At 51.5% G+C, this 20,544-nt stretch overlaps 1 protein-coding gene across 1 annotated transcript; it reads right to left on the bottom strand.

The window, feature by feature from the left end:
- Window positions 1-683: 683 nt before the first annotated feature.
- On the bottom strand, window positions 684-12,693 carry YBX2 (Y-box binding protein 2). Its single transcript, XM_060256828.1, has 10 exons — window positions 12,393-12,693; window positions 8,953-9,016; window positions 7,576-7,609; window positions 6,320-6,409; window positions 5,941-6,234; window positions 4,546-4,658; window positions 3,417-3,591; window positions 2,292-2,471; window positions 1,851-1,943; window positions 684-798 (listed from the first exon to the last, which is right to left on the bottom strand). Exons 1-9 carry the CDS (start codon window positions 12,544-12,546, stop codon window positions 1,893-1,895), a joined length of 1,155 nt encoding a protein of 384 aa, XP_060112811.1. The 5' UTR covers window positions 12,547-12,693; the 3' UTR covers window positions 684-798; window positions 1,851-1,892.
- Between the last annotated feature and the right edge of the window lie 7,851 nt (window positions 12,694-20,544).

Here is a 20,544-nt window from a genome sequence, read left to right as displayed (position 1 = left end):
CTGCTTGATGGTGGCTCGAGAGTGTGACTGAGCAGGACATTGGGCTGCCTTTGTTTTCCTGACTGGGGTCACTTAAGCAGTGAAGTGGCCAAGTTTGCAGATGACACTAAATTGTTCAGGGTGGTGAGAACCAGAGAGGAATGTGAGGAACTCCAAAGGGATCTGTTGAGGCTGGGTGAGTGGGCGTCAACGTGGCAGATGAGGTTCAATGTGGCCAAGTGCAAAGTAATGCACATTGGGGCCAAGAATCCCAGCTACAAATACAAGTTGATGGGGTGTGAACTGGCAGAGACTGACCAAGAGAGAGATCTTGGGGTCATGGTAGATGAACTCACTGAAAATGTCAAGGCACATAACAAACCTCACATTTTAAGACTTGCTTCAGCTCTTCAACATGCACCCAAACCAAGGTATGACTTACTGAAATCCCACTTCACCCCTTACAAAAAAACGCAAGACTCAAATCTGTGCAAATTTTTTTTACTGACGCCCAAACTGCACACAATGGTTCACACAGAGGGTGGTCTTCAAAAATGGGGGGAGAAAAAGTTAACTGAAGATTCAACAGCCAGTTTCTTCTCAAACTGGCAAAGCCGTGGGAGGGGAAAGACAAGCCCCTCGGAAGGTTTTTAAATGAAAGCAAGTTTTCTTTATGGTCAAATTTCCCCCTCACATTCCTTAGGTTTAATTTTTTTTTTACATTCAGGGCTTTAACAGCAGCAAAGGGGGACTGGTGAAGTTTGGGGTCTCTTCAAGTGCAGGATGAGGTAACTTGGGTTGCAGGCACATTGTGGACACCTGGGGGGGGGGGAGAAAGGTGGTCAGATGCCAACAGTGGAAGCCACAGTCACCTGTGGGGTACAAAGTGTGGTCTGGGGAGGGGAGGCTGTCTCAGGGCAGCAAGATCAGGCACTGTTAAAACTAAAAATTAGGGAGGGACGGTGGCTCAGTGGTAGAGCATCTGCTTGGGAAGCAGAAGGTCCCAGGTTCAATCCCTGGCATCTCCAACTAAAACGGGTCCAGGCAAATAGGTGTAAAAAACCTCAGCTTGAGACCCTGGAGAGCCACTGCTGGTCAGGGGAGGGACGGTGGCTCAGTGGTAGAGCATCTGCTTGGGAAGCAGAAGGTCCCAGGTTCAATCCCTGGCATCTCCAACTAAAAAGGGTCCAGGCAATTAGGTGTAAAAAACCTCAGCTTGAGACCCTGGAGAGCCGCTGCCAGTCTGAGAAGACAATACTGACTTTGATGGACCAAAGGTCTGATTCAGTATAAGGCAGCTTCATACGTTCATATGTACACTACCGGGAAGATGCATTTTAATGCTCACCGATTTCCACCAGAACCCTTGACGTGGTCTTTTATGATGACAGAGTCAAACTGAACGTTAAATGACAACCGTGAGGTTGTATTTGTGGCCTTTGTCATAAACGACAAATTAGGCACGTGTCGTGCCAAAACTCCAAGACTCCTCTTTGCCTTTTGCCTCTCCCCTTGCTGGCCCAGCTTCTCCTGCCTCTGTGTAGCATTTAAGAGGTGCTTTGACACTCCCCCGTCATCAGGAAGAGGGTGACCTCTCAAGGCAAGACCCAGAAGATCTTCCAAATCCATGAAGGAGGCATCGAGGAGGAGAAATTGTGGCGGACATCTCTAAGCAGCAAAGTCGAGCAATGCTTGGGAAGAATTCTGAAACCCCCAGCCACTTCTGATCAAGGAGAGAACCGCCGGCGTGCCCCAGCAGACAACCCGTCTGCTATTCCTTTCAAGAACCCCACCCCACCCCTCCAGGGAAACGCTTCCCAACTTCTCCCTCCCCCCTCAGAGACGGGATCCCTGGCCCTGGGCTTCCTTACCAGATCACAGCTCTTGGCATCCCCTCACCGTGTGCAGACTCGTCATGCCAGTAGGGCTGGGGCAACCTCTCCCCCAGGCTCAGGTGTTGAAGTCTGCAAAGATAGTTTTTTTTCTTGTCCAGTCCAGAAAAGCAACCTCTCCACCAGACCCGTCAGAGGGACTCATTCTTATTACTGCCTCTCAGAGCTTCAACTCCAAGAGGACCTCTGGTGGCCGACGCAGAGCCAAGCAGGGCCCTGCGAAGTCAACGCAAGATTCTAGCCGGAAATCAAGGCGGTCCAAGAACAGTTGTGCATGACGTCCACAACAAACATTCCCTGCCACCTGAGCAAGGATGCCACACAGCCCCCCCAAAGGCGCTTCTTTCGCTCCCACCAATTAACCAGTCCATAAGCAGCTCAGCGTGAGAGGCTTTGAATTACCAGCCAGCCCCCACTCACATCCACAAGCTGTTGCTGGATCTCTGGCAGCGGCTGGGAGGGACTCTCCTGGGCTGGGGAAGTGGGCTTGCAGGCATCCATCGCCACGTCCTGTTCCATCACGGGGGTGCTGGTAGCAGGGGTGTCTCCACCAGCAGCGGCTGAGCTCGGAGCAGGCGGCTCTTTAAGAGTCGAGGTAGCCTGGGGCACAACAACAGAGGGGTACATTTCCAGACAGGCCTCTCCATCCAGCATGCCTTCTGATGCTCAGTGTGAGAGTGTGCTCAGCGTGGGGACACATGGCATATCTGTACAGTGGTAAGCCAATCCCTCTGCAAAACTTCCCCCAAAGCAGCAACTGAAGGCTCGTTTCTCATTTAAGGCCACCCAAGAGATGCCCAGGGCACCCTCCTGACCTGATACAGGGTTAAAAATCCAGATCATGAGAAAAATTAGACAGAGTGACCATCCATCCAAATAAAGAAGAAGAAGATATTGGATTTATATCCCGCCCTCCACTCCGAAGAGTCTCAGAGCGGCTCACAATCTCCTTTCCCTTCCTCCCCCATGACAGACACCCTGTGAGGTGGGTGGGGCTGGAGAGGGCTCTCCCAGCAGCTGCCCTTTCAAGGACAACCTCTGCCAGAGCTATGGCTGACCCAAGGCCATGCTAGCAGGTGCAAGTGGAGGAGTGGGGAATCAAACCCGGTTCTCCCAGATAAGAGTCCGCACACTTCACTACACCAAACTGACTCTCCTAAAGTGAAAGAACAGAGAGGTGGCCAGCCATTTCCATTTCCAATTTAAACAACATTAACCCATCCTTGAGGAACACATCGATTTCTACACCTTATTTCAAGACTAGGGCAGGAGGGCACTCATGGAGTTCTGTGGGCAGGTTTTCTCCGGTTCGGAGATGCAGCTTCTGCTTAATGTTTTAGGGGACTGAGGTACAGAACCGTTCCTTCCTAAGCATCGCTGAATTACATTTAGATGGGTTACTGTACTCCACGTCTCCCGATAAGCACCAAGCGCATCAGTGCTTACAGCTTTCAGAACCGGAAGCGTGCTGTGTCAGAGAAGCACAAAACTATACTGGAAGGTCCATGCTCCCAGCTTCTTCAAGTAGCCCTCTTTTAGTCTCACCTCAGTTGCTGGCTGGCGAGCCGCAGTCGTTTGCTGGCGCCTGCGCTGGAAGTAAGGCCGATTGCGCTGACGCTGGGGCTCAGGACGGATCCCGTCTGCTGGGGCTTGCGCTGCTTTGGTCTCACCATCTCCTCCCTCGGTGGTGGGCTGTTGTGGTGGGCGGGGGCGGAAAGGCCTGGACAAACAAGAGGCCGGAGGAAAAAGGGTCAAGGGCTTTGCTCCTGAGCCAGCTGGGAAGCCCAAGGCACGGCTGCAAAAGACTTAAGCTCCACTGGCGTCCTGGGTGGCCACTCCCTGGCTCCACGGTCCTTCCCCAAGTCCCAGTATCTTCCAGAACGGAGGTCTTGTTGAAGATATCTTCGCTGGAGATTAACAGGGAGCTTTCAAGACCGTGTGAACAGCAAGCTCGCTTTAAACACCTCGATCCAGAACAGAGGATGCCGGCACGCGGAATGCATTCACAACAGCCAAAAGCTATGAAACAAACCACTCCGCTCTTCAACATACAGACACACCACTAGAAGGGCAGAAGAGAGACTGAGCACAGGCTCCTTGCATCACCTATGCTTGAGAATAGTCTTAGAACATTAGTTTCAGGTGGGTAGCCATGATGCTCCAACAGCAGCTTAACAACTGACCAGATTCCCAGGGTGCAAGCCTTTGAGAGTGTCAAAGGTATCTGACAAAACACAGACTCAGGAAAGCTTATACCTTGGAAATCTAACTGGCCTTTAAGGTGCTACTGAATTCCAAATAATGCTCTTGCCATTTCCTTCCAGGAGGCTGCCATAAAGAGACAGCGGAAAGCAGAGCGGCAATAATGGCACACAAGTATTTCCTGCTGGTTGCTACTCCTCCTTAATGGAAAGGTAGAAAATGCACTTCTGAACATGAAGAAAGCCAGCATCTAGAGTGTCAGGCTGTGAGTGGGGAGATGAACGTTCAAATTGCACTCAGCCATGAAGCTCACTGGGTGACATGAAGCCAGCCACTTTCTTGGCCTGTCCTGCCTCGCAGGGCCGTGGTGAGCATTAGTACCATGCGTGCCACCTAGAACTTCTTGGGGGGAGGACAGGATGCAAGTGACAATAGCAAAGCTTATCAGCCACGTGTTTGCCAGCAGATTTACCTCCGGTATCTAGGACGGAAGCGAGGGGCCGGGGCTCTCTCTCCAGCCTGGATCTGCTGCTGGAGGTCTCCCTCGGGCTGGGTGGCATCTTTGGGCTCTGTGCTTTCAGCTCCCTGAGAAAGAAAAGCACACTGCTCAAGATTATTCAAGCGCTACCCAAATTGCGATGAATCCCAAACACAGGGCACAAGACACCTCATTTTTTCTTGCCAGCTGCAGCTGACTCAGGGTGACCCTGTAGGAGTTTCAAGGCAAGAGGTGAGCAGAGGTGGCTTGCCATTGACTGCCTCTGCACAGCAACCCTGGAGTTCCTTGGAGATCTCCCATCCAAGTACCAACTCATAAGAACATAAGAGAAGCCACGTTGGATCAAGCCAATGGCCCATCCAGGCCAACATTCTGTGTCACCCAGTGGACAAAAAATCAAGTGCCATCAGGAGGTCCAGCAGTGGGGCCAGGACAATAGAAGCCCTTCCACTGTGCCCCCAAGCACCAAGACTACAGAGCATCACTTGCCCCAGAACATCAGAGAAGCCACGTTGGATCAGGCCAATGGCCCATTCAGGCCAACACTCTGTGGCCAAAAACCCAAGTGCCATCAGGAGGTCCATCAGTGGGGCCAGGACACTAGAAGCCCTCCCACTGTTGCCCCTCCCAAGTACCAAGAATACAGAGCATCACTGCCCCAGACATAAGAACATAAGAGAAGCTATGTTGGATCAGGCCAATGGCCCATCCAGTCCAACACTCTGTGTCACACAGTGGCCAAAAAAAAATAATATATATATATTACACTGTGGCTAATAGCCACTGATGGACCTCTGCTCCATATTTCTATCTAACCCCCTCTTGAAGCTGGCTATGCTTGTAGCCGCCGCCACCTACTGTGGCAGTGAATTCCACAAGTTAATAACCCTTTGGGTGAAGAAGGACTTCCTTCTCTCCGTTTGAACCCAACTGCTCAGCAATTTCATTGAATGCCCACAAGTTCTTTTATTGTGAGAAAGGGAGAAAAGGACTTCTTTCTCTACTTTCTCCATCCCATGCATTATCTTGTAAACCTCTCTCATGTCACCCCGCAGTCGACGTTTCTCCAAGCTAAAGAGCCCCAAGTGTTTCAACCTTTCTTCATAGGGAAAGTGTTCCAACCCTTTAATCATTCTAGTTGCCCCTTTCTGCACTTCTTCCAGAACTCTGCTTAGCTTCTGGGTCATCCAGGTGAGGGTTTCCTCACTCCAAAGGCCATTTCCCTTCCCCCCAGGAACCTGCAGAAGCCCCATGTTCCGGTCACAGTCTGCCAGAGCTCACCCAGGGCTGTGTGTGGGTTGAAGCTGACTTGCCCTGGACACTCAGCTCCACCCCCCCCACCCGCTCAACCCTTCAGGGAAGACTCACTTCTGTGGGCTGAGCCTGCTGCTGCTGGGGCTGAGCCCGAGGCCCCCGCACAAATCTCCGGCGGAAGAAAAAAGGTGGGGGGCGCCTCCTTCGGGGACGCTGCTGCAACACATCGTCCGCTCTTTCCCCCTCGCTGACCGTCTCGGCGCCCCCTTCTGTCCGGGCACCATCTTGGGGTTGCTGGGCCTGCCGGGGCCTGGGGATGAACCGGCGAAAGCGACGGCGGTTGGGAGCATAGCGGCTGCCCTTCACAGGAACCCCGCCGGGGCCGGTCACGTTGGCTGCCTCAGCACCCTGCAGAAGACCAGGAGGAGTGGGTCAGCTGGAGACTCCGGCTGCAGCCCTTCGAGGGCGAGGCCTGACCCGTCTCCCACACTACCTTCTCTCCTTCCACAACATCAAACTCCACCGTCTCTCCATCTCCGACACTACGGAGAAATTTACGGGGGTTGTTCCGCTTGATAGCCGTCTAGGAGAGAGCAAAGAAAAACCCCAATGAGCGCTGCAGGACCAGGAGCAGACTAAACTCTTGGTACAGCCCAAGTTCTCACAGAAAACTTGCAGCAGAACTATCAAAGATTGCTGTTAACTGCCTCAGAAATGCTCCCCGGCACAGCGAAAATGGAAGTTCACAGTACACAATCAGTTTTTCTTGAGGAGCACAACAAGAACCATGTCTCTTCTTTCAAAGGCCATGAATTTACGGGTAACAGAATGGTCAGTTATGCAACCCCGCAGATGACTTACTAAATGCCCTTTTGAATGGGTTCTTGGGACAGATGCTAGTTTGGCTATTAAATGGAGCACCATACATGCAGGAGAAACCACTGCTCGGAGCTTACAGCTGAGCACATGAAATGGATGTGATAGCCTGTCTAGGAAAACAGAAAATCTGGGGGGCCCTTAAAGACTAACAACATTTATTTCAATATGAGCTCTTGTGAGTCCTTCAGAGGGCATGAGCCAGCCTCATGGAACACAACTCACGGAAGCTGCTACTGAAAGAGATGTTAATCTTTAAGGTGCCCCCAGATTTTTGTTACATCAGAGCTTGCAGGTAACATTAACTCAAAAGACATAAGTGTCTCACAAGCTTTCCTATAGGCGCCCCACTTCGCTGCGCTTTGAAAAGCTCTCTGGGGTATCGAATCTAAGGAACAGTCCAGAAAGAGTTTGCACATCTCTGGGTCAAGTTAAACCTTGTTGTTTCACTTCAAGAGAAGCAGATGTCTTTACGAATGTCTGTTCTCCTGGTCAACCAGGGAGCCTTGAGGTACTGCATGCCCCACACTGGACAGTATCAGTTGCGTTATGGCAGGACACAAACCAGATCCTTGCATCCACGCGTCCAAGAACTCCAGCATACAAGAGAACCACAAGCCAGGTTCGAGCTTACCCGGTAGCTGAGACTGTGCGAAATGAGCTTGTGAGTGTCATGGCTCTTTTTGCCAGCAAGTCACAGCTGACTTCTGGCAACACGTGGCAGGGTTTTCAAGGCAAGACTATTCAGAGGCGGTTTGCCATCGCTTGCCTCCACGCCATGACCCTGGTATTCCCTGGAGATCTCCCAGCCCAACACTGACCAGGGCTGACCCTGCTTGGGCAAACTCGGGCTACCCAGGTCAAGGCCCTTACCTGGTGTACAAACACATCCTCTTTGGTATCATTCCTGTAGGGAGAGAGAGGCAAAAAGCTTTGAGTGTTTGCGCACTGAGGGTTCAGAGGTCCGGGCAAGCAGATTCATCACCCTCAAGCCTGGTTGCACATTCTTACTCCGCTATCAACTGGCCCAGGGAATGCCTACGCTTGACCTGCTTTGTACCTAACCGGGATAACAATGCAGGAAGTCTTCCACCCCACCCCTCTATCTCAACGCAGGTATATTTGACATTGGCAAACTTAGGAACCTTCTATATCTGCTTTTTACTCCTGATAGCCTCAAGAGCTACTGCTGACATTCCACGGAAGAGTTTACTTCAGCCAAGTCAGAAATTTCTGCACTAGTAGTCATCTGATGGAAAATATAGAAACCTCTCTTGACAGGGGTCAATATATTGGGGAGGTGCCAAACCAGGGCCTCATTTCAACTGGGAACTGCTGACCTACAGCCCTCCCTATGATGTCACCTTCTGCCAGAAATACACATCCACATGCACACACATGAACTGTGGCTTTCTAGCAGCCTATCGCATTCCTCTTACCGACAAACACCCTAAGATGGCATCACAGCACAAATAAAAAGGACGGATAAGGAGTCCCAAGTCCTCTGCCAGCTTGCTGGGAGACTGCCAGTCTTGCTCACTTGCTGTGAGCGTTCTCCACAGCGGCAACAGAAACAGAGAACATCTAGTTGTATTTGTAGGGACCCCTGGTCAAGGCAGCTAGAGAAATAGTTACATATCTTGGGCATATACCCAGAAGTACGGAGTCCATACAAGTTCAGTTGAGGCTCATACTAGAACTATCTTGAGGTGGGGACACAGAAATAGGCCTGCAGCTTGGTCAGGTGACTAGCAACCACAGTTTCCAGGTGACCTTTGCTCTCCTGATTCAATCATTGCTCTTTAGCAGAAATCAGGTATTGAGAAGGCAACAGGGCGTGCTGAGTCCAACATCACTTGAGGCTAAGCAGAATCCATCGTGTCTGAGCATGTGCCGTGCCCTCCCCCCACCCCCACCGAGTAACTTCAGCCACTCCTCGCATCCTGGAGACCCTCAATGTCTCTTGCCTTATAAGCTGGCTGCTGACCTCCAAGGAGGGATTTGCATAACAGAGTCTCCTCAAGAGCAGGTCCCCTTGTACTACTGGACCCAAGGCTTTTCAATGGGTAAAATGGGTGGGAGGTGCCAGCGTGAAGTCACTCCAGAGGGATCACCACTCAGCTGGCTCCCAGACACCTCTCATCAGACAGCCAGGTGCCACTGACCAAGATCCACACCACCCCCCCCAAAAAAAATTTAAAGGACTCCACGTACTCCAAGTCTTCGAGGAGGAAGATGGCGGGTGCTTACCTGTTTATAAATCCATAGCCATTACGGACGTTGAACCATTTCACCGTGCCCTGCACCTGGGTGGCTGCAGCATGATGCCAAGGAAGAGAGAAGACGGATGACTCGTTGACAGGTACACTCAAGCCACCCCTAAGGCTCTCTGCTGTTCTCAGCACACCTCCAAGAGCTCCACCGTGAACCCGTGAGACATTTTGGTCCAGGTCAAGACCTACTCACAAGGGCCGTCCCCTTTGCTCCAGCCCACGGCCCACTCAATTAGCTGGTGTCTCCCTTCCACAGCATTTACACCAGCCCTACTAGCCAACCTGCCTGTCCTACAGCTTGTCCTAAGCCAGCAAAAAGCTGCAGTTAACCTGCCAGAGCCAGTTTGGTGTAGTGGTGAAGTGTGCGGCCTCTTATTCTGGGAGAACCAGGTTTGATTCCCCACTCCTCCACTTGCAGCTGCTGGAATGGCCTTGGGTCAGCCGTAGCTCTGGCAGAGGTTGTCCTTGAAAGGGCAGCTGCTGTGAGAGCCCTCTCAGCCCCACCCACCTCACAGGGTGTCTGTTGTGGGGGAGGAAGGAAAGGAGATGGTGAGCCGCTCTGAGACTCTTCGGAGTGGAGGGCGGGATATAAATCCAATATCTTCATCTACCTCACAGGGTGTCTGTTGTGGGGGAGGAAGGGAAAGGAAATTGTGAGCCGCTCTGAGACTCTCCGGAGTGGAGGGCGGGATATAAATCCAATATAATCATCTTCTTCTTCTCTCACCCAAAGACTTGAGAGGGGTACAGATGAAGTTTCTTTTATTTAAGCAACTCTCCTGGCATCCATTTCCTCTTTAGATCAGGGCCACTAAGATATTTTTATACCCCAAAGAGGGTATGTTCATCATCTCCAGGACAGGGGTAAACCAACCGCACTGCAGCATTGTCTGGTTCGCCCCTCTTAGGGGTGGCATGGGCCCAGGAGGGCATGCCAGTTACCCTCTGTGTTGCTCACCGCTGGGACCCACCTGCTCAAGCTACCCCCAGCAACTGGGGGAGGGGGCGCTTAGCCCAACAACTAGCCTTGGGAAAGACAATGGCACAACATTAATTGACCTGTTTTCAGTCTCACAGTCAACACTTAACGCCGACTGATCTTCTCTTGAGAATAAGGTCAGACTTCCCAACAAAGTGGCATACTGGTTCGCTACGACTTTGTGAGTCACCCCACATACCACCCACTTGCCTTTTCGGCTGCTAACCCAAACCTTCAACAGGGAGACAGAATCGGTCTGCAGAAAGAAGGCTAAGCCTGGAGGAGGATTGGATCAACATCTGGCAGAAGCCACACTCCATTCTGCATAGCTAGGCTTGCCAACCTCCAGGTAACGCCTGGACCTCTCCTGGCATGATGACAGAGAATTGCAGCTTTGGAGAGGGGGCTCTACAGAACTATTCTCTGCTGAGGTCCCTTCCCATTCTCTGCCCTCCCCCCTCAAATTTCCAGGTGTTTTCCAACCAGGAGTTGGCAACCCCACCCAGAGCTCTTCTTCCACATTAACTAGTCCCAGGGCCTTTTTTTTTTTAACCAGGAATGCACAGGAACGAAGCTCCAGCTGGCTTGGCGTCAGGGGGTGTGGCCTAACATGTAAATGAATCCCTGCTGGGCTTTTCCCACACAAAAGCCCGATGTGAAACAATGGTGGCATCAGGGGTGTGTGGCCTAATATGCAAATGAGTTCCTGCTGGGCTTTTTCTACCAAGAAAACCCTGATTAGCCTCTTGAGGTATCTAAAAAAGGGAATGCCCTCCCCAGTTAATCCAGCTGCAGCACTCTCGAAAGGAGGAAGAACATTCTTTACCTGAAACACTGCACACCCTATCCCAACATAGCCCCACCCATCCTGTACCAATATCAGCAAAGTAAAACATTTTTAAAGCTGTAAAAACACAACAAAGTTTGGAACCAATAACGCTTTTAAGACAAACAAGCACAACTTGCAGGCGTGCAAAAACCCAGAATAAAACTTTGTTGGTCTTAAAGGTGCCACTGCATTCAAATTCTGTTTGGTTGCTTCAGACCAACACAGCAACCCACCTGAACCTGCGAAAAACAAAGTTAGCATTTGAGGTTGCCACCCTCCAGGGGGAGCCTGGAGATCCCCCCCTCAGAATTGCAACTGATCTCCAGATAACAGAGATGAGTTTCCCCTGGAGAAAACAGCTGCCTCAGAGGAGGGACTTCAAGAGGAGGATTGGGTCAACATCTGGAGCAGAGGTCCATCAGTGGCTATTAGCCACAGCTTATCGTAGGAACTGTCTTTCGTGGGCAGCGATGCTCCGTATTCTTGGTGCTTGGGGGGGGCAACAGTAGGAGGGCTTCTAGTGTCCTGACCCCACTGATGGACCTCCTAGTGGCACCTGGGTTTTTTGGCCCCTGTGTGACACAGAGTGTTGGACTGGATGAGCCATTGGCCTCATCCAACAGGGCTTCTCTTATGTTCTTATGTCTGGGGCAGTGAGGCTCTGAATTCTTGATGCTTGAGGGGGGGCAACAGTGGGAGGGCTTCTAGTGTCCTGACCCCACTGATGGACCCCCTGGTGGCACCTGAGTTTTGGCCACTACGTGACAGAGTGTTGGACTGGATGGGCCATTGGCCTGATCCAACATGGCTTCTCTTATGTTTGGGGCAGTGATGCTCTGTATAATTGGTGCTGGGTGGGCACAATGGGAGGGCTTCTAGTGTCCTGACCCCACTGATGGACCTCCTAATGGCACCTGAGTTTTGGCCACTATGTGACACAGAGTGATGGACAGGATGGGCCATTGGCCTGATCCAACATGGTTACTCTTATGTTCTTATGTTTGGAGCAGTGATGCTCTGTATAATTGGTGCTGGGGGGGAGCACAATGCGAGGGCTTCTAGTGTCCTGTCCCCACTGGTGGGCCTCCTGATGGCACCTGGGCTTTTTGGCCCCCGTGTGACACAGAGTGTTGGAATAGATGGGTCATTGGCCTGATCCAACATGGCTTCTCTTATGTGACACAGAGTGTTGGACTGGATGAGCCATTGGCCTCATCCAACATGGCTTCTCTTATGTCTGGGGCAGTGATTCTTGGTGCTTGAGGGGGGTACAGTGGGAGGACTTCTAGCCTCCTGGCCCCAGTAGTGGACCGCCTAATGGCACCTGTTTTTTTTTTGCCACTATGTGACACAGAGTGTTGGACTGGATGGGCCACTGGCCTGACCCAACGTGGCTTCTCTCATGTTCTTATGACTGCCTGGCATTATACCTTCCCAAGCTCCACCCCCAAACCTCCAGGAAATGCCCCAGCACTTCACCCCCCCCTAAGCACTGAAGCCCCCCGCCCACCCACCCACCCACCTAGAGCATGCAGAGAGTTCCCAGGCACATGCAACAGGCCCCGCCCCCAGGGAAGCCCCTCCCCTCCAGGCCCCGCCCCCGCCTCACCTAGGACGCGCTTGGTCGCCTGGCTGCGAGGTGCGGCGCTGGCCGCAGGGGCGGCAGGTGGGGCGGGCTTGGCCACGCCGCCCGCCGGCTCCCCCCCGGGGCTCTCGGCCGCGCCGCTGCCGGCCCCGCCACCGCTCTCCGCTTCGCTCAGCATCCCCGCCGCCGCCTTCCTCCTCCGCCGCCGCCGCCTCCCGTCCGTTGGTGCCTCGCGCCCCGGGACACACCCTCGCTCCTCGCGGCGCCAACGCCCAATCAGCAACGGCCACCGCCCCCGCGGCTTCCACGCGCGCCCCCCGGCCAATCAGCGCCCGCCCTGCCCTACCGGCCGCCGCCTCCGCTTATATGGGCCGCCCCCGCGCCCCGCGCCACGCCCACCCGCCCCGCGCCACGCCCCGCGCGCCCATTGGACCGCGCGCCGGCCAGGTGCGCTCGCGCCCCACGTGGGGCAGCCAGGTAGCGGGAGGACCCTGGGAGCCGCTGCAATTGGGAAGGGAAGACCGCGCCCCTCTGCAGCGCTTTGGGGACAGGCTTCCTCCTCGGGAGGTGGGGGGCTCTCCTGCCTTGGAGGTTTTGCAACAGAGGCTAGATGGCCCTCTGACAGCAATGAAGACCCTGTGAATTTAGGGGGAGGGGTTTGTGAGTTTCCTGCCTTGTGCAGGGGGTTGGACTAGATGACTCTAGAAGTCCCTTCCAACTCTAGGATTCTATGATTCTGATAGAGCAGTTCCTCGGGAGGTGGTGGGCTCTCCTGCATTGTGCAGGGGGTTGGACTAGATGACTCTAGAAGTCCCTTCCAACTCTAGGATTCTATGATTCTGATAGAGCAGTTCCTCGGGAGGTGGTGGGCTCTCCTGCCTTGGAGGTTTTGCAACAGAGGCTAGATGGCCATCTGACAGCAATGAGGATCCTGTGAATTTCGGGGGAGGTGTTTGTGAGTTTCCTGCATTGTGCAGGGGGTTGGACTAGATGACTCTAGTCCCTTCCAACTCTAGGATTCTGATAGAGCAGTTCCTCGGGAGGTGGTGGGCTCTCCTGCATTGTGCAGGGGGTTGGACTAGATGACCCTAGAGATTCCTTCCAACTCTAGGATTCTATGATTCTGATAGAGCAGTTCCTCGGGAGGTGGTGGGCTCTCCTGCCTTGGAGGTTTTTAAACAGAGGCTAGATGGCCATCCGACAGCAATGAAGACCCTGTGAATTTAGGGGGAGGGGTTTATGAGTTTCCTGCATTGTGCAGGGGGGTGGACTAGATGACCCTGGGGGATCCCTTCCAACTCTAGGATTCTATGAGGGAGAACTTCCTGACCATTAGAGCAGTTCCTCGGTGGAACAGGCTTCCTCCTCGGGAGGTGGTGGGCTCTCCTGCCTTAGAGGTTTTTAAAACAAAGGCTAGATGGCCATCTGACAGCAAAGAGGATCCTGTGAATTTAGGGGGAGGGGTTTGTGAGTTTCCTGCATTGTGCAGGGAGTTGGGCTAGAGGACCTTGGGGGGTCCCTTCCAACTCTATGATTCTATGATTCAATGGGTTGAAATTAAATCAGAAGAGCTTCTGGCTCAACATTAGGAAGAACTTCCTGGCTGTTAGAGCAGTTCCTCAGTGGAACAGGCTTCCTCCTTCGGAGGTGGTGGGCTCTCCTTCCTTGGAGGTTTTTAAGCAGAGGCTAGATGGCCATCTGACAGTTATGCAGATCCTGTGAATTTAGGGGGAGGGGTTTGTGAGTTTCCTGCATTGTGCGGGGGGTTGGGCTAGATGACCTTAGAGGCCCCCTTCCAACTCTATGATTCTAAGACTTTGCAATTAGTTTCTTTTTTTGTTTTCTCGAATTTTTTTTTTTTTTTGCACCGGGACACCGAACCATGCGCGGGATGTGCACATGAGCTCTGACCTGCGCTATAGCAGCACCCTTACTTGGGAAAAATGCACCGGATCCTTTGGGCACCTCATGGACAACCTGAATTGTAAGCCAGCCGAACCTTTGAAGAACTCGTGGGTACTTCTTCAGAGGCAGCGAATGGATCTTCAAGATGCAAACATTGTGTGAAACGACAGGAGACAGAGGTCTCCTCTAGAAGCCTTACCTGGGAGAAAGCCCCACCGCTCTCAAGTGGAACTTACTTGTGACTAACCCATATGCTGGGGTGGTATTGCATCTTGCAGATCTATTCCACTTGCCGGATCAGTTGCGCTCACTGCAATTGCAGTTTGGATATTGTATAATCCAGTATGGCCAATGGCTGGAGCTTATGGGAGTTGTAGGCAAAAAACACCTGGAGAGCTACCGTTGGCCACCCCTGTTATATATTGTTTGCTGGCAGGGTTGTTGCAAGGATTACTAGAAGGAACTCTAGGTAAACCGTTTTGAAAGTGCTATACCAATTCCTGTTATTTATGAATGTATTCACTGTTTAGATTGCCAGCGCATTAACACATTTTGGGCAGCTACCAAATATGTAGGTGTAACATTTTGGCTTTTAAGGTGTGCGTTTGTTTTCTCATTTGTTTTGCCTTCTTTAAATGTTATGGGCGCTATTTTTTTAAATAGAAATATTTCGTTGTCGCTTTTCATCTGGATTGGAATACAGCCCCATCATACTATGTGACCTTTCTGATCACAGTGTTTAGACTGCCCCTGTAAGTCAGCATTATCGTCCCAGATACGCTGCGTGCATGATGCCCCTGATCGGAACTGCTACATCTCTCTGTGCTCTCTAGACGAGTGAGAGCAACACTGAAGCCATTTGCAAGATGTTTGCTTGGGAGAGAGGAAGGGAAGGCAATTGTAAACTGCTTTGAGACTCCTTAGGGTAGAGGAACGCGGGGCATAAAAACCAACCCCCTTCTTTTGAAGACAAAGAGTCTTGCCAGCGCTGGAGAGAGAGAGAGATGGCATCCTTCTGGTTCCAAGCAGCTGAGAACAGAGGACAGAAGACTAGAGCTTCAAGACTCTCCCCCCACCGCCCAACTTCCCCCTCAGCCTTCCGCTGTTCCCAGGAGGGACAGTGGCTGAGTGGTAGAGCATCTGCTTGGTAAGCAGAAGGTCCCAGGTTCAATTCCTGGCATCTCCAACTAAAAAAGGTCCAGGCAAGTAGGTGTGAAAAAACCTCTGCTTGAGACCCTGGAGAGCCGCTGCCAGTCTGAGTAGACAAGACTGACTTTGAGGGACCCAGGGGGGTCTGATTCAGTAGAAGGCAGCTTCATATTTTCATATGTTTGGGGAGGGCCGGTGGCTCAGTGGTAAGCAGAAGGTCCCAGGTTCAATCCCCGGCATCTCCAACTAAAAGGGTCCAGGCAAATAGGTGTGAAAAAACCTCAGCTTGAGACCCTGGAGAGCCGGTGCCAGTCTGAGTAGACAAGACTGACTTTGATGGACCAAAGAGGGTCCGATTCAGTAGAAGGCAGCTTCATATGTTCATGTTCTCCTCCATCATAGTGGCACTTCTATCTGCTTGCACTGCATTGGGATATCATTTATCTACTTCATATATACTCTGCCTTTTCCCTCAATGGGGACCCAAAGCGGCTTGCAACCATCTCCTCTCCTCCATTTTATCTTCACAGAACCCCTACGAGGTAGGCAAGGCTGAGAGTTTGTGACAGGCTCAGGGTCACCCAGCAGGCTTCCAGGGCAGAATGGGGATTCAAACCAGGATCTCCCAGTTCCTCAGCCAGCACTCTGACCTTTATGCCACACTGGCTCCCATGGAGCATGCTGGGCACCCACAGAGCTGTATCTTCCTGGGACCACTGGCAATGTTCCCTCTAAGCTGCAGAGTCTTGTGAACTATTGGCATTAAAGTTGCATAAATTAGTTTGCTCTGGGGCCATTTTTCCTGAGTTAAGACAAAAAATGTGTGAACCGGAGGTTAAAAAACTGTGAGCTAGCTCACGCTAACTCCACTTAGACATTCTCTCTTTTCCCTGGCTTTGCACTCATGCTCTGTCTTCCTCCCTCTTGCTCTGTGTAGTAGATTTGACAGCGGTGTGATTTCTTTGAATCCTCAAGCACAGCGGTCCCCACCCTTTTGGGCACAAAGGGCCAGCTTTGTGGAAGACAATTTTTCCGCGGACCGGGGAGGAGGGGTGATGGTTTCGGGATGATACAATTGTGCACTTTATTTCTATTAGTTTGGTGTAATGGTTAAGTGTGCAGGCTCTTATCTGGGAGAACTGGGTTTGATTCCCCACTCCTCCACTTGCACCTGCTGGGAATGGCCTTAGGTCAGCCAGAGCTCTCACAGAGCTGTCCTTGAAAGGGCAGCTGCTCTGTAAGAGTTCTCTCAGCCCCACCCAACTCACAGGGTGTCTGTTGTGGGGGAGGAAGATGGTGAACCACTCTGAGATTTGGAGGGTGGGATATAAATCCAATGCCGTTGTCTTATTATTATTACTACATTGTTACTACATTGTAATATATAATGAAATAATTATACAACTTTTCCTAATGTTGAGCTGGAAACTCTTTTGATTTAATTTCAACCCATTGGTTCTGGTCCTACCTTCTGGGGCCACAGAAAACAATTCCACACTATCCTCTACAGGACAGCCCTTCAAGTACTTGAAGATGGTGATCCTATCACTCTCAGCCGCCTCCTCTCCAGGCTAAACATCCCCAGCTCCTTCGACTTTTCCTCATAGCACTTGGTCTCCAGACCCTTCACCATCTTCATCGCCCTCCTCTGGACCCGTTCCAGCTTGTCTAGATCCTTCTTCAAATGTGGTGCCCAAAACTGAACACAAGACTCCAGGTGAGGTCTTACCAGAACAGAGTAAAGCCAAACCATCACATCACGTGATCTGGACACTAGACTTCTGTTGATACAGCCCAAAATTGCATTTGTACAATTGCATTATACAACTCAAGGCCCGGTTGCTCGCAGGCCAAGGACCAGTACCGGTCCACGACCCAGGGGCTGAGGACCCCTGCTTAAGCACAGCCTCCTTGGGCTATTTTGTCCTGTGGCTATGATCCCATCCACAGACTTACTTAGGAGGAACTCAACGAACGGTGGGACCACTTCTGTGCCAGCTGGTCTAGAATCAGGCTGTGTGGCTCGTGTGCACAACTGAAGCCCCGCTGGGGCAGAAGCATCCTTTTCTTCAGGAATCTGAGTTTGCACCTGTTCTTAGCTCTTGCTAGGGTTGCCAATCCTCAGGTGGGGGCAGGGGATCCCCCAGTTTGGAGGCCCTCCCCCCCACTTCAGGGTCATCAGACAGCGGGGGGAGGGGACGGAAATATCTGCTGGGAACTTTATTATTCCCTATGGAGATGTATTCCCATAGGAAATAACGGAGAATGGATCTGCGGGTATCTGGGGCACTGGGGGGGGGCCCTGTTTTTTGAGGTAGAGGCCCCAAATTTGCAGCGTAGCATCTGGCGCCCCTCCTCAAAACAACATCCAAGTTTTAAAAAGATTGGACAAGGGGGTCCAATTCTATGTGCCCCAAAAGAAGGTACCCCTATCCTTCATTATTTCCTATGGAAGGAAGGCATTTAAAAAGTTATCAAAGATTTCAGGTTTTCACGGCTGGTAACATCATTAGGGTTTGTAGAATCTTTCGGGCTCAAGTGCCGTGTTCTACTGGAGAAAGTTTTTCTTCCAGACGTTTCGTTCTCATTTAAAAAGTGTTGAAATGTGATGGCCAGAACTCCCTTGGAGTTCATTGTCTCCTGGCTCCACCCCCAAAGTCTCCTGACTCCACCCCCAAAGTCCCCAGATATTTCTTTAATTGGACTTTGCAACCCTCGCTCTTGCCTCTTGGCAGCAGGGACGATGGTCCCCGGGGTGAGCAGCTATACCAGGTGGTTTATGGCAGGACTTCAGACATTTCAGGTGGGTCACTTACCTGGGCTCTGCCATGTTCAGACAAACTTTCTCCCCCAAAATAGGGCTGTCTAGAGCAGGGGTGTCAAACTCATCGGTTATGAGGGCCGGATCTGACATAAATGAGACCTTGTTGGGCTGGGCTCTGTGTGGACCTATTTAAGATTCGTTAGCCGAAATAAACTTTATGAAGGACACAGACAAACACAATTAAATATATATATTTAAAAAAAACCTTAAAAACATGTTTGAAATGTTAGCACTCATTGGTCTTAAAGGTGCTTTCTTTGTATTTCGCCCATGGGATCCAGGGAACTGGGCAAAGGAAGCTCTGGCTTTTTTCCTGCCTTCCCCAAGGGACAGGGGAGGGAGGAGCCTCAGCCAATAGAAGAGAAAGAGGCTTGGCTCAGTAGCTCTGCTGTGTGATTGAGAGAGCCTGGAAAAAACAAGCTCTGCCTTTCCCCCTTCCTCCCCAAGGGAGGAGCCTCAACCAATGGAGAAAATAGAGGTTTTGCTCTGTAGCTCCTGTGCGATTGAGCAAGCCTTGCAAAGCAGAAAGAAGCGAGAGAGAGAGAAGGAAGCTGATGACAGCCAGGGCCTAACAGGGGCCTTCCAGGGGCCTGATTTGGCCCCCAGGCTGCTTGTGTGACACCCCTGCTCTAGAGCCATTGTGCACTGCTCCCCTGAGATTCCCCCTGGCCCCTGTTCGCATCATCCAGACCCCTTTCAAACCTCTGATAAAAGCAAATCGTATAAATGGCTTTTCTCCAGGCTCCTGGGTTGCAAGTGGAGCTCTGGAATTCTGTTCTCTTCCCCTCCCTCCCCCACCCCTGTCCTGCTTCAATAACAGAAAAAGCACTTGATTTTTTTTTTCTTTGCAGCTATGCATTCTAATCTCCTTTTGGTTATCCAGGAAAGGTAAAAGTCCAACGTTCTTGCTTCCTGTATAATCATTAACAAGAGAGGGAATGCTATTGCATGGCCAGGAGCCTTGGAAAGTTGTGTTGTTGTTGTTGTGGTCCAGTTGCAGCCGACTTACGGTGACCGCAGAGGGGTTTCATGCAGAGGTGCTTTGCCCTTGCCTGCCTCCGTGTGGCGACTCTGGACTTCCTTGGTGGTCTCCCATCCAAATACTAACCAGCTTAGCTTCCAAGGTCTGAGGAGACTGGGTTCTCCTGGGCTAGCCAGGTCAGGTCTCGGAAATTGAGCAAGTAATTTAAAGGTCAAGGTCATCCCCTGTGCAAGCACCAGTCATTGCCGACTCTGGGGTGACGTTGCTTTCGCAACATTTTCACGGAAGTCTTTTTACGGGGTGGTTTGCCATTGCCTTCCCCGGTCATCTACACTTTCTCCCCAACAAGCTGGGGACTCCTTTGATTAACCTTGGAAGGATGGAAGGCTGAGTCAACCTCGAGCCGGCTACCTGAACCAGCTTCCACTGGGATTGAACTCAGGTCATGAGCAGAGAGTTTGGACTGCAGTACTGCAGCTTTAACACTCTGTGCCATGGGGCTCTTAACAGATGTGGAAAGGAAAGGTCCCCTGTGCAAGCACCAGTCGTTTCCAACTCTGGGGTGATGTTGCTTTCACGACGTTTTCACGGCAGACTTTTTACAGGGTGGTTTTCCATTGCCTTCCCCAGTCATCTCCACTTTCCCCCCAGCAAGCTGGGGACTCCTTTGACCGACCTTGGAAGGATGGAAGGCTGAGTCAACCTGGAGCCAGCTACCTGAACCAGCTTCCACTGGGATCGAACTCAGGGCATCAGCAGAGGGCTCCGACTGCAGTACTGCAGCTTTACCACTCTGCGCCACAGGGCTCTTGCAAGTAATTTAGCCTGAGATAAACCAGTCACCTAGTAGAGGGGAGACAGGAAGACAATGTAACCAAGGCTGCTTCCTGTTTCACTCTTCTCCGCTTTTGCATCAAAGTCAGCGTAACTTGGAACGTTGTATCCTGCAAGTTAGGAGGATTGCAGTCCTATGTATAGCTTACTTGGGAGTAAGCACCGTCACAGGTTGTACTTGCAGGGAAACACGCGCAGAATTGGAGCACACCAGTACCTGCCTGATATTTCTTTAAGCTATTTTTCCTTTCCAGAGATTTCTCATTGGATTTGGGAGTCTCCTCTCTGGTATTTCTTTAAGCTATTTTTCTTTCCAGCTATTTTTCTTTCCATTAATTCATTCCCATCTTAATTGTCCCCTGTGTCCACCCTTCAGGACCGGATTAACAATTAGGCCGTATTTTTCTTTCCATTAATTCATTCCCATCTTAATTGTCCCCTGTGTCCACCCTTCAGGACCGGATTAACAATTAGGCATGGGG

Source organism: Heteronotia binoei, chromosome 15 (genome assembly GCF_032191835.1).
Source record: "Heteronotia binoei isolate CCM8104 ecotype False Entrance Well chromosome 15, APGP_CSIRO_Hbin_v1, whole genome shotgun sequence".
NCBI classification, from domain to species: Eukaryota; Metazoa; Chordata; class Lepidosauria; order Squamata; family Gekkonidae; genus Heteronotia; species Heteronotia binoei.
This window is presented reverse-complemented; position numbering and strand designations above follow the sequence as displayed.

What these genes read in the sequence shown, in the direction of transcription:
- YBX2 (XM_060256828.1), bottom strand. Translation starts at nt 12,546, where the DNA reads ATGCTGAGCGAAGCGGAGAGCGGTGGCGGGGCCGGCAGCGGCGCGGCC. An exon ending in TTCCGTCCTAGATACCGGAG is followed by an intron (nt 3,592 to 4,545) that starts GTAAATCTGCTG and finishes TTGTTTGTCCAG; the next exon opens with GCCTTTCCGCCCCCGCCCAC. An exon ending in TCCAGCAACAGCTTGTGGAT is followed by an intron (nt 1,944 to 2,291) that starts GTGAGTGGGGGC and finishes CTATCTTTGCAG; the next exon opens with ACTTCAACACCTGAGCCTGG.